At 43.0% G+C, this 13,151-nt stretch overlaps 1 protein-coding gene and 1 non-coding gene across 7 annotated transcripts; one reads left to right on the forward strand and one right to left on the reverse strand.

Moving 5' to 3' along the window:
- Nucleotides 1-1,208: 1,208 nt before the first annotated feature.
- Nucleotides 1,209-13,147, forward strand: LOC135501217 (glycine receptor subunit alpha-2-like). 6 transcript variants are annotated; one of them, XM_064793212.1, is made up of 8 exons: nt 1,209-1,369; nt 9,156-9,287; nt 9,636-9,682; nt 9,925-9,992; nt 10,168-10,483; nt 10,766-10,912; nt 11,187-11,563; nt 11,899-13,147. In XM_064793212.1, exons 2-8 carry the CDS (start codon nt 9,190-9,192, stop codon nt 12,064-12,066), a joined length of 1,221 nt encoding a protein of 406 aa, XP_064649282.1. In that variant the 5' UTR covers nt 1,209-1,369; nt 9,156-9,189; the 3' UTR covers nt 12,067-13,147. The 6 variants fall into 6 exon arrangements, with proteins under 6 accessions (XP_064649282.1, XP_064649230.1, XP_064649250.1 ...); XM_064793160.1 differs by having other exon boundaries at nt 11,881-13,146; XM_064793180.1 differs by having other exon boundaries at nt 1,209-1,351; nt 11,881-13,146.
- Trnar-acg (transfer RNA arginine (anticodon ACG)) lies at nt 6,539-6,611 on the reverse strand. The gene has a single exon. It is a non-coding gene; the product is annotated as a tRNA-Arg (tRNA).
- Nucleotides 13,148-13,151: the final 4 nt, after the last annotated feature.

Genomic DNA, 13,151 nt, shown 5'->3' on the forward strand with positions numbered 1-13,151 from the left:
TGGAGATTCCTCTCGGCTAGGTTGGAGATTCCTCCAAGCAAGGTTGAAGATTCCTCCAAGCAAAGGTTGGAGATTCTCCAAGCAAGGTTGGAGACTCCTCAAAGCTAGGTTTGAGAATGATTTCTCCGAGCAAGGTTGGAGGTAGGTTAAAGCTAGGTTTGAGAATGATTTCTCCAAGCAAGAATGAACAAAGAAGGTGGTACAAAGGCAACATCAGCTCCAATCTCAGTTGGCAGTTGGCAGTTTTGTCCCTCTTACTTGTATAGCAAAATGTGACCGTACACGGTTGAGAACCCTAAGTGAACGAATATAATTATTGTAGTCAACGAATCTATTTTGTAAATCATAGTCTTCTAATTTATTGTCACTTCACTGAAGATTTGTAATAAAATACTTCATAGTTACACAAAAAGCTTGGTTAGATTGTATGTCTGTCCTAGTTGCATTCAATTGCATTGCGCTGAGGTTAGGTGCTAGGAATCCTGGTCCAGTGCAAGGCCTGTGCATCTTCAACCCATTTCTGTTCTCCCCTGGATCAATCATCTGGCCAGACACTGGTGATCTGGTCATGGTCTGATCTCTGTTAAGGAACACCTCCCGTCATCTCTTTGGAGGACATCTCTTGTCTGTCTGTGGAGGATATCTCTTGTCTGTCCGAGGAAGACATCTCTTGTCTGTCTGTGGAGGACATCTCTTGTTAAGTCTGAGGAGGACATCAAGGACGAAACAAGACAACTCATGTCACATCCTCCCAATCAGACCTTTTTCCCAGACATCCGCGCGGCGTCAGGGTTTCCACGAAAGAACCTAAATCTTTAATATCCTTTCAGTCCGGGGCGGCGCCTTTGTTGTCCTGTCGGCTCGGTTGCAACATGTTTATGATAACATGACTCCAACAAGCGGACAATAGAGTGACTTTGTGGACAATCGCCTTTCTTATAACTTGTTCCAAATAGCGGTATATGTTTACTATATAATCAAAAATGGGTGTTTTACTATCAAGAAAAACTAGGCTGATTGCAGAAGAAACGCCTTGGTAAATGGTGTAATGTTGTTTCTATCCAAAGACAAAGGCACAACGTTTTCTCTGGACTTTTTCGGCATTCACGAAAATCTGAATTCTGATTGTGTCCTGGTGGATTGTGCCTCTTAGTCTGCGACGGAGTGTAAGTTCCGAATGGTTGGTTTTATGTCCGATTCGAAATCTCCCCATCTGATACAAGTTTTTGGCACGGACGTGTTCTGAGCTAAACGCGTTGTAAGGTAAAGATACCATGGCTCATATTCTCATCTCATTTACGACTAACCGCCAGGGATTATAAAAGTCTCTCAATCTGGATTTTTGTGACTCGTACGTAGTTTATACTCGGTAAGTTTTCCATTATCATATCGAAAAAAATACTGGTATCAGGTACATACATGTATATTCCATGACTCAGGCTTATATATTTCGGAGGGGCTTCCCGAATATCCTTCCAATTCCAAGTGCACGACTCCTATTTTGACCCCAAAGTGTTACAAGCGCTACGCCATTTCGGGTCCGTCTTCGGAAAGACATTTGGAAAACGGATTAAAAAACTGAATCTCAGGATGCAGCGCAGGCGAAATCTATGCACTCCTGGCGCAGTGGAATAGCCCTCCCCCGAAAGCACAAAACTGATAAGGTATGAATAGGATAACGAACCTATAGAGTGCGTCGGGAGTCCAGCCGCGCCTGGGTGGAGCAACGGAGTTATCCAGCACGGGTGTTCCCCATTCGCATGAAAAATGGACTATCATGCTATTGGCGAAGTGGCACCAAGAAACATCGGATCAAACATCGCATCCTCTAGTTGACCATGAGGCTATGTTTAATGGGGAGACCATGTTTGCTTTGTGTTAGCTTCGTGGTCAGAGTATTTTCTCAAAAAACCTTTGTTGAATATCGTTAACCTGAACAAGCCCTTGACTTCCGGAAAGTTGATTAAAACACAACAGTAAGGGCTATTGACTTTCACAGAGCCGTGCATTTTGAAGTATCCGCCTTTGTTACCTTGTTAAAGGGACACCGAGTTGAGTCGGATCTGCCAGACAAATAATGTGACTTTTATTGGCGGATCCTAATACGGTGGAATTCAGGGTGATTCACTCCTGTCACTGGCGGTGTCCCCATATCACAGTGTACCAGGTTCGAGTCCTGGGGAGGTGACCGACTTATTTTCTCAGAGAGAGAATGACTATGATGATTTGGTTAGATTAGGTCCAGTGAGATGAAATGTGCGGGTTTGTTAGGCCTCCAATTCGACATTCGTGATGTGCAGATTTCACAGACCGTTTGAAACCGGTAACATTGCCAGGAACCTTGAATTTCTGGATCGATGATGCATGATATCTCACCTGGATCTCGCCAGGTAGACACTAATAAAAACACGTCCAGCTTATTGCGATTAACTTAACCTTGATTAGCTGCTACGGGCAGATCTTTATATTCTAACTACAGTAACAGCCCAACAGCGCAACGTGAACGCAAACAAAGCCTGCCAAGTGATGGCGTTCGTCACGCGCTTGACGCCCGGCTTGACGCAGTGTCATGGGACATTACTTTTGACGCGAACTCTCCGGAAAAAGGAAAGTACATTAGGTGGAATGGTTTTAAATCAAGTAAATAAAATATTGATTTTCCCCGATTTTATTTTTAGTTCCACTAACGTTACCAGACTTCAGAGTAACTTTGTCGAAATCACCTATTTACCCGAGAAATGTACAGGAAAATGTAACCTACTGAAGGTGGAACACATGGTGCCACTGGTGATGTTATTCAACACTTAATCGCCACCAGCTGGAGGCACCTATTCCTGAAGTGGAACCATCGATGACCTACATAACATCTTGGCTTTCCTTTCTATAGTCCGTTTCAAAACAATAGTGAGGTTTAGAGTCTAGAACGTAGGCCTATACGTGCATACGTAAACATAAACGTTTCTGAGTCAAGGCTGGCTTATTGCAAGTGACGGATGATCGTCTGTCGTCAGTTTGATATCTGGCGTAATTGTTTGGTTCAATAACTCACGGTTTTAGAATAGCGTTTAGTTTCCTTGGGGTTGCGTCACGTACGCTCACATGACCAAGTTCAAAATTCCAAACAGTACACATACTCGCAATTACCATATGCTAGTATATCAAAACCGTTGGTCACCTGTCTCTGATTCCGTTAATGAAATTTGATTGTGTGACTAATTGGGAGTCACCTTTCGTATCGGTGCAATTTCCTGACTACGAATCTTTGAAGTGTGTTGCTGACCATTGCATGAATAATCAAGAATTGAAACTTTATCTAGAGTTCCAACACATGACAGCTTCAGACTCTGGTAGGGATCAAATCTTACGCTGCCTGATGCAACTTTGAACCCTCTCCTGCAAGGTAATTGTAAGGGTCTCAACGGTCATCAATAATTGTCCGCTTGGGAAGCAGTCGACCCTTTGTTGCCACACGTGCTGCCCCTTGGCGCTTTGTCCCCCAGAACACTGGTAATTGGGAGGTCAAGAATCAAACGCTATCATTTCATTGTCCGTTGAATTACAGATTTTGATTGATGTGGTCCCAAAATTGGCGTCGACTGTGATCTCGATATCATTAAACGTGACGCACGCATGGTGGTGTCGGATCTACAGTAGTGGTCGAGGGTAACATCCCTCAGCTAGCATTACCTCGCAACCTTGGAAGCTGTTCCAAAACACCTTATTCAATCGAACCGCAGTTTAAAATGCACTATGCATGTGCCCACTGTGCCTCATTTTGATGGCAGCGGTTATAGTTTGCCATCCTTAACCGCTTGCATGGATTGGTGCAAATCAATAAGCAGTCCACCCCTCGGTTGCTGTCATTTCGCCCTACCTTAGCTCCCGCGGTTTTGGTACATCCACCTCCATCCTTCCGGTGTTTGGTGAAACAACCAAAACCTCAAGTTCGGTATCAAAAGGAGACTAACGCAGAGAGGGTTAATGCCGAACACTCGCCTAAGTTTATCTTTCGTGCCTCCAATCTAAACATGTTGGCATCGTCTAATCTCGGGACAGGCTGTAGCCCGGGGGGCCCGATAGCCAGGCCGTGTGTATACAGTCACTGAAAGTAATAAATCTCGGGGAGAAGCAAGGCCGCGTACTCCACTTGGCGATACACTCGGATCCGCCTCCTGTCTTGTACTGGCGAACAAAGGTGCACTCACAAGAAAAGATTAAAAGTTACAAATCTCTCGGAAATGTGAGTACATATCAACTTTTTTTATCACTGAAATTTATCAATGAAATATGGAGATAAATCGGGGTTTTCATTGGTGATATAACATACTTCAAACATGCCAAAAGCAGAACGTTGGTCAACGGAATTTCATCCGCGTATGCATGTTGTTACCTTTCTTTGCATTCATTCTGAGACTGGAGAGAGAACGTGAGTAGCTTTTTTCCAATTCTTTTTCCTTGTCTTAATCAATGACAAACGAATGGTGATTACTGAACTTCCAATTACTGGCTAATTTGCGCTCAGTTTTTTGTGGCAGATTGGGTGATGATGGCTGGGCTGCTGATGGAAGGGTGACGAGAGTGGCTCTTCGGCTCGCAACACCACTATAAGTCTATGTATGACTATCAACTTTCAATGAATTAATAGAAATAACCGCCTAAGTTAAGCAACTGCAAGCGTTTGACCTTCCTGTGAAGTTCCAATTTTGCTTGAATTTTTCCTTATCTTCGATTTCAAGTTATGCAAAGAAAGCTGTGCACACACGGCATGAGAGCGTTATCTTCTGTTTTTAATGGAAGTTAACATAAAAAATGTCACTATATGTACCCCCGGTATGTGGACATTTAGTCCCATAGAGCGTACTTATACAGCGCAAGAATCTACAGCTTTGATAAGGACACATAAACATGAATAAACAATCGACGGGTTTTCGTCTATGATTGGTGTCAGTAATCGACTGAAGAAGTCGATGCACTTTGCCAAAGTACTGAGAATACGTCAGTCGCGGTGATGCCACATTCCATGGTTTCACTCCGAACAGTGATGATAGAGTCTCTGCTGAGACAACTATATCAGTCGAAAAAGCGTCTCAAAGATGAAGCGACTTGATGACACACCAGACCATCGTTCTTCGTCACTTCGTCGTTTGTACAAGGGTTGCGAAACCTGCCTAATGTCCTGATGTCTCTAAGGGTTATGTGCCTTCAGATTTTGGGTTCATTGTCACAACCGAAGTCAATAATTCAAATAGGCCTACCAGAGGGAGACAATAGCACAACCTAAGAAAGATCTGATCTGCACTTCATCGGACCATCGAACTGTTCTTCCATGAACTAAATTATGTTCTCACTGACTCAGTGGTCTTTACATGATGATGTGCCAGCACTGACATATTATTTTTACTCTGTATTGCCAACACTGTCTTCAAGATCCGTTCAGGACGCTTCTCCGCCCTGCAGTAAGGGATCAAGGGATAACAAGGAGCAGACGACAGCAAATGGATGGCTGACACTGTGCTCACTATGCATGGGGCGGTCCCTGACCTGTTATCGGCGTTGAAGGTCAATTAACTCTAACTTTTCCTTACAAAGACATGGAGTAAATCATCATTTTACAATGACGACTGTCATCTTTAGAAACGAGTTGACACCGCATCCATTATGGTACATCTGGATATTGGATACTGTTTTTTGGTCTTGTGCATCTGGTTAGTCAATGGTCTTGTGCGCTTGTGCATCAGTATATAGACTACCTTGACACAATGACATTCCTTCTGAAGCAGAAGATTTGTTGGCGTAGACCTGTTTCCCTTGCAAAGCCTAATAAGTTCTCTTTGATAAGCCGTGATAACTTGGCCGATGAATATGAAAATCAGCGGCTCATCTGATGAATGATTAACTCATTCATGTCATCTGTGCTTTGATCACTGAGAAATCAATAAATCACGAGTAAATATCACAACCTGTATACATGTAAGTAGGTTATTTAGCTCATTCTGTCGGCTACTTCAAAGGAACTTCGCTTGCTAGTTATAACAAAATGTTTCTCTTTGTGCATCAAGTTTTATAAGAGGTTTTTGTAAGTCAAAGTTACTTATTTATAATGCAGTGTTGCCCTGTTCAGAAGCAGGTGAGTAGGTTTTCCTTTTTAAAGGCGTTGCATATTTACCTTTACCTGCACATCGTGACCCGTTCATCGTCTTAATGTACAAGTTCACGTTCTCGCCGTGAAGTTATCATAAAGGGATCCAACCATGCGAACAAAGGCTTTATTTCATCTTCCCTCAAGTTTTGGATCCACCCCGCCGCAAGGGCCACTCGAAAATCCTCTTGGGTCCAAAAATTAATAACCAAACTTCGAAGAGAGTCAAGTAGGCCTAGTTACTTGTAAGCCGACTATAGGTGAGAATACTCTATTTTATAGTAATTTAGGCATCGCACTTTTGATATATTATCAGGTTTTCCGATGACATCAAAGTCTGAAATGTTGTAAATGAGGAAGAAAAATATGTAAAAACAATATTCTGAAAAAAAAAAATATCGACCTTCCCAGGATTCGAACCTGGAATCTTCTGATCCGTAGTCAGACGCGTTGTCCATTGCGCCAGAAGGCCGCTTGCGAAGACGGCGCGCGATTGCACGAACTAGTTCACGCTGTTCAACCAATACGCCGAATGAATAGACCACTTCCGAGATTACAGTCGACTGATTGTTCCCATTATGCCTGTCGTTTCCCGTCTTTTCGCTGCTTGGGGGTCTAGTGGCAAACACCTTTAGGGCATTTTAGCCGGGGCATTTAGGTCATTTTGTCAAACGATTATTTATGTTGATGGGATGATATATAGCCTACCTGCATGGTTTTATATATTATTGGACAATGTTTTATGAAAATAATTGAAACGAGTAGTGGCGGAGTACTGATTAATAATAGAGTTTTTTTTAGCTAAACCATTCATGCTTTTCTATATCAAAACATTCAAGCACACATTCAAGCACGTACACCACCTGATATGAGGCTGAAAATGGAACACCAATCTTGGTTCGCGAACCAATGCCGCCACTGTGGTATCGAAAATCCACCAAGCGCGTACCAGCGCTGCAGCTAGTTATAAAATCCGGCAACAGATGGCGCGCAAACAATAAGCAGAAAGCGCCATTTCGAAAGCGCCGCCTGTCGCCGAACCATCTAACTAAGCTAATTGCCGAACCATTAGCGCGTACACCACGACAAATCCGAGCTTTTAACAAGCCGGGCGAATTTGGACCATCAAATTCGCCCGGCAATTTGTATCGGCAATGGATTGCCGAACCAATTTGTCGCGGCAATGTGGTGGTGTACGTGCAATTGGTCCACCAATATTTCGTGGTGTACGCGCAGCTATTGACTGCATGGTGTGGCAAGTGGAGTGACCTTTGGGAGGCGAACAACTCTGAGTCTGAGCGAAAATATTTTATCGTTTGCACAGTTCTTGCATATTTCTCACCGATCAGCCGAATTCCATAGATGACTCATTAACAAGTTATCCCAGCTAATTTATAAGCCTGACAAGCTTCAAGAACTAATTCTCTGGCGAGTGTTTCATCTTCATTTAAACAACTGATTCATGTGTTCCCTTCAGAATATGATTCAGAATTGGATGCACCTCTCGGCGCTGTCAGGATTAGCCTATACCTCCTCATTTACTGGCACCGGCTGCATTTGAAGAGCAAAACAAGGGCGTAGCACCCTGAATATCCTGGCTTCATACGCCCTTTAAATGTAAATAAGGAGTCTCTATTTCTAAGCCAGGCTGTCCCTTCATAAGGTCTGCATGCAGACACATGCATAAACAAACTTACATTTTACCGTGAAGCGACAACTTATAACTGAAGTCTCAGGATAGGTTTTCTCCTTACAAAGAGTTTGATGTAGGCAAGCTGAATCTGCAAAACAAGAGCAACTCAAGACTTCTTATCAAACATGGATGTGCAACATCGAAAATCACGTTACGATGATAAAAGCCAAGATCAACTTGGTATAGACCTGTTGCCAGGTGCAAAAAACTGCCGATTGTGCAGGTAGAGGTGCGGCGATGCCGAATCCGCTACTTCGGTAACGTATATGTCCTTGTAATATAAACGGAACATTGGGCGTGGTCAAGGACATCGATCTTTGATTCGATATCAACTCGATCAGGCATTAAACATGAATCATACGATGCAATATCTTCTTGATAAGAAATAATTAGACCCTCTAGACTCTTTAATCATTTCATACGCAGCGTTTCAAAGATTGTGTCGAATGGGATTAAGAGGAAGACATTTCAATGATAAAATCAACGAGTTGGCGATGTATACACCGGTAAAGAAGGGCACACTAAAAGCCGCGAAAACGACAACTCAAATCGCTGCGACCTGCAGTTAATCGCTGTCAAAAAGATCTCCAGAAAAAGATGTATATAGCCTTCATGATGTTACATCTGAACGCAACTATGATGAGAAGTTCTTCTTTCGGGCAAATGTAGTAACTGGGCGGTTGGATGGGAAGCCAAGCAGCCAGGGTTCCCATTCAGCTTCTTGCAGCTGCGGGGGATTCCTTCAACAAGCAGTGTGCAGTGAGAATGTTGAGTATAAAGCGCAGTGTGCACGACCTTTTACCTGGATTCGTGTTTGGTTTGCTTAGTAACTGTTGCACATGAGATCAAAACTTATCACTGAACACAAGATTCTTGAAAGAAATGTGATTCCAGGTAATTTGCACATAGTTTGGCAGTAAGTAATACGGCGCTCAGTGCCAGGCTAACTGGTCTTGGGGAGCGGGCACTGGGTTTGTAAGCGGGATGTATCATCAATTGATGATGTGGCTACACACTTCCTGACATAATCAAATATGACTGGCTGCCTTATCCATTTATTAATCATTCTCACCGGAATCACAACGCACGCTCGCGTCAGTATCAAAGCAATATGGCAGACAGAGCAGCCATATCTTTCATTGACAACTATTTTGACAATATCTACCCGGAATATTCAGTAAACAGTCATTCTGAGACATTCAGTGCAAACATGGTGGCCCCACTGAGGCAGCCTGCTTGACGACCAGTCCTGATCTGGGAGCGCATGTTCAACTATCTATTCGGCCCGGTGATGAGAGTCTAAAAAAACCCGTTATCTTTCAGTTTCTTTCCATGACGAGGTAGGAATAGAGGCAAGATGAATCTATTATCTACATCAAGACTGCTTCTGTTGGTGGGAGTCTTATATTGGACGGCAGCAGAGGCGGCTAAAAAGAAAAAGGGTGAATCTTCACGGTAAGTGAGTTGTTGGATGGATTGCTTAGTCTTGAACTCTTGCTTATATGCATGCCCACCCTTAAGAAAATACATGAATTGTCAAAAGTCTATGCCTGTACATAGTTTTGGAAGATTCCAGTGTTGGATTCCTACACCGGTCTCATCACTGGGTGTACAAAGACATTTGATATGGTAAGAACCTGATTCTGTTTCAAGGACAAAACTTGAAGAGGAACTAATAAAACGTTTCTTCTTCAACAAAACGCAGAAGGAATGTATTTTCGTGGTAAAGTAAATGCCATGCCGGTGTGTTACCGCGCGGGCAAGTATATAACGCTATTACAGTATTCTCTTTTCATATTGCAGGTCAAGTAGCCGAAAAAAATATGACCGATCGCAGCCACCTGATAATGGTAAGCTAGATTATTGTATTTCTCGTCTTTTTAGGCTATACAGTCAACGTAGGAACATTTGCAGCAGGTAATCCGCGGTTGTAGCGGTTCCAATAAAAAAAGATCACATCAAAAGACACCCGTGTCCAAATGAACATGATGAATTGCCGTTAAGCTTGCAGCTCAACCATACAGCTTAGATGCAAGGACCGAAACTGCACAAGATCCTCATTGCTCACTTAGTTGGCCTCATTTCATTTCAGAGAATTCCACAGTGGTAGAAGTCAGTATTTTTGTGAATAGAATTACTCAAGTTGATGAAAAGAATATGGTAAGTAAAGATGCGGACGTGAAACCAAACCAAGGTCAAGGTCACTGTTTTCTGTTATCTCATCTTAAGCTGCTCTTTTAAGTGATGTTCGTACCGTTTGGCATTCGAAAAAGGGTTAAGACAAAATGGCTAGACCGATCAAATCAGCCCCTTAATGTGTACTCCTCTTTTTTAGGCATTTACAGTCGACATGAACTTCCGGCAGACGTGGTTCGACCCAAGACTGCAGTTCACGCCTACCCCGGGCCGTAAGGATGAGATGAAACTCCTTGATGAATCCACCCAGAAAAACGTTTGGAAACCTGACACATACTTCAGGAATCTCATTGGGGTGAAGACGTACAATGAACCTACCTCACAGAAACTATTGCGATTGTACAATAATGGCCGGCTATGGTCCGCGCAGCGAATGGAAGCGACTTTCCATTGTGCCATGGGATTCGAGAGGTTTCCATTCGACTACCAGATGTGTCCTATCAACATCGAGAGCTGTAAGTAATACATTTTTCTGATTGTTATCAAGGACGTTTTGCTTGAAGACAGACATATCTCAGTGACCCCCAAGACTCTGGCTTCGCTGCGTTGGTGAAAGTGTGGTGTGACTATGAACCATTGAAACCAAGATGGATGAAAGAGTTCCAGAAGCTTTGGGCCTCCCACTTCCCACTGCCATCTCGGTCCAAAGCAACACCCCTGAATGCAGAAGGAAGCGTAATCTTTCATTTGCGTTGGTATATGACATCTTTAAGACTCACATCGTCTCTGCATTTCAGTTGCCAACACCATGGACACATTCGGTCTCATGTGGACACCAACTCTAGCCAAGCCAGTGCAATTAAGTGAGACCGTCCGAGTGCCAAATTTTGTTATAGCTGCTACACTGCTGATCGACTGTACTAAAAATTACACTGTGGGAACCGGTAAGCTATCAACCGTCTTACTCTCTTTTTTCAACGGTCACAAAAACGATCGCTTCGTTTTGGGATCATCGTGAGGACCCAGGAGTACCTCCCTCGAATCCACGAGCCGAGCGTTTGACAAGAAGCCGCGATGAGTCACATCTTCTTTGCTCATTTAATTCGCCTGCAAATTTGATAGAGGGAAACCGGCTGCTCTTCATCTAGTTGATTGTTCGTATATAGCAATATTGTTGTTTTAAGCTTTCTGCACAATATTTTCTCTCTCTTCCTTCAGCGTCCTACCCGTGCCTCCGGGTTGAGTTCCTGTTTGACCGTGACCTTGCCCTTTACATCAAGGACTTCTACATCCCTCAGATCCTTCTCGTGGTCGTCTCATTCATCTCCTTCTTCATCAAAATGGACGCCATATTGGCCAGAATGACCCTCCTCATCGTGACGTCAGTGACCATGGTTGCGCACGCTGTCTTCTCCACGTTCCGCCTCTCACTGCCAAGTGTGCCTTACTACACAGCCCTTGACATTTGGAGTACAGTGTGTTTTGCATTTATTTTCCTCACCATCATCGAGTTTGCATTGGTTGCTGGGTTTTCAAGGAAGAAACCTGCAGTTCACTGTGAGAACAACTCTAACAGTCTGGCAATGGACCACGAGGTAAGAATAGCACAAGTAAATGTTACCATCATGTCTTTCAATTGGTTGATTTGAATGGGATGCTTACAAATTTGTTTATTACATTTCATTACATTTGCCATTCTTTCTATCTGCTTATGCTGAGGCCGTAGTCGTATCTTTGCATGAGCTTGTTGCTTCATTTTAGCATCAACCCAGGGACAGAGTATAGATCATAGTTGTATGCTGCATCTGTTATTGCTGTGACATCGATTTTAGAAAGTTGCTTTAGTAGATGTTATAATTTGCTTCTTTATTGCTTCTCTTCATTTACAAAACAACACTTACTTTGATTTTAGAATTCGTACGTGTTCCAGGGCGAATCGACCAAGAGACGCAGCTACAGTATCGGTCAGAATGACAAGACTTCTCAGGCAGGACGGAGAATCGACATGGTTTCGAGGGTATTCTTCCCTCTTGCTTTCATTGGCTACAACATCATCTACTGGATTTTCTTTTTACTGATTGGACAACCAACGTATTAGCGCCACCTATATGACTTTTTGGGAATATTGTCTTTTCGCACACTTCTCGGCAGCTGGATTAGGTTTGCGGATTGTGACTCCTTTAAAAGGAATACCTGGCGAGAGGTACAATCCATCGAGTCGGCCGTATTTGTTCTTGTGCAATAGAGGGAAGTGTCTAGTGTCCGCTGATTGGCCCTGAAAGGTCAGATCATGCCGACAGGTTGTTTGATACTCATGGGGTTTGCTCATGGAATTACGGCCTAAACGGCCGAGGTGGAGTATTAAGTCTTGTGAAAAAGTAGTTAATATAAGGTAACAATGGAGTTTGATGATTGTATTAAAATGTGCGCCAGTATCCGATTTACCCAGGCTGCTGGTTGTCTTCCTTGGGCGGATTTAGCCTGTCAGATCAATTTTGGGGTATCCTGACACACCCTGTCTGGTGTTCGGGAAGTAAACTGCTGTGTTCTGAACTGCTTAACTTTTGGCATTTCGGATGATTGAGTTAAGAGACATTTAGACAGAACTGGACATTGAATAAAACTTCTATTTCTAGTAGAACATTGATAGCGTCAGTGCTCAAAGAGAGAGAACCATGACATTTTAGTGAAATTTTGTAGTTTATTAGTGCAAATAGTTGTCAGTATAAATTGTGACTGTTCATTTCATGTTGGTGCTATGACTTAGTATTGATGACAGTTGTTGGGCATTTCGTTAACAGAAAATGTCCATTTTGTTGTTGACATCAACCAGAGGTGACCTGTGTTTATTGAGACTGGGTGTGTATTCTAACATTGTTGAAAACATACCCGTGTTACATCAAATAAAAGTGTTCCCTTTTATTGATTGGAAAACATGATCATTTCGCCAGTCGAAGGGAGACACAGATAGATGGAGACAGTTGCGAGCAAAGACTGTGAGATGTTACACCGGTCTGCGTGGTGTATAACTTGCGTCACTGTGCCGTTTCCCTTTGCCTGCACGCGGTTCGTTGTAAATCTTGTGCCGGTTCAAAAACTATGTAATCCTTTTCTACTAATATATACCGTAGTATCATATGAACCCAGTATTAAACTCATATTCCATAAGAATTCTCTCGTTAT

This window comes from Lineus longissimus, chromosome 2 (genome assembly GCF_910592395.1).
Source record: "Lineus longissimus chromosome 2, tnLinLong1.2, whole genome shotgun sequence".
Taxonomy (NCBI): domain Eukaryota; kingdom Metazoa; phylum Nemertea; class Pilidiophora; order Heteronemertea; family Lineidae; genus Lineus; species Lineus longissimus.

Bases quoted from the DNA above. Each gene is read 5' to 3' on its own strand.
- LOC135501217 (XM_064793160.1), top strand. From the start codon at position 9,190: ATGAATCTATTATCTACATCAAGACTGCTTCTGTTGGTGGGAGTCTTA. The intron at 9,993-10,167 runs GTAAGTAAAGAT...CCTCTTTTTTAG, and splicing joins AAGTTGATGAAAAGAATATG to GCATTTACAGTCGACATGAA. The intron at 11,564-11,880 runs GTAAGAATAGCA...CTTTGATTTTAG, and splicing joins GTCTGGCAATGGACCACGAG to AATTCGTACGTGTTCCAGGG.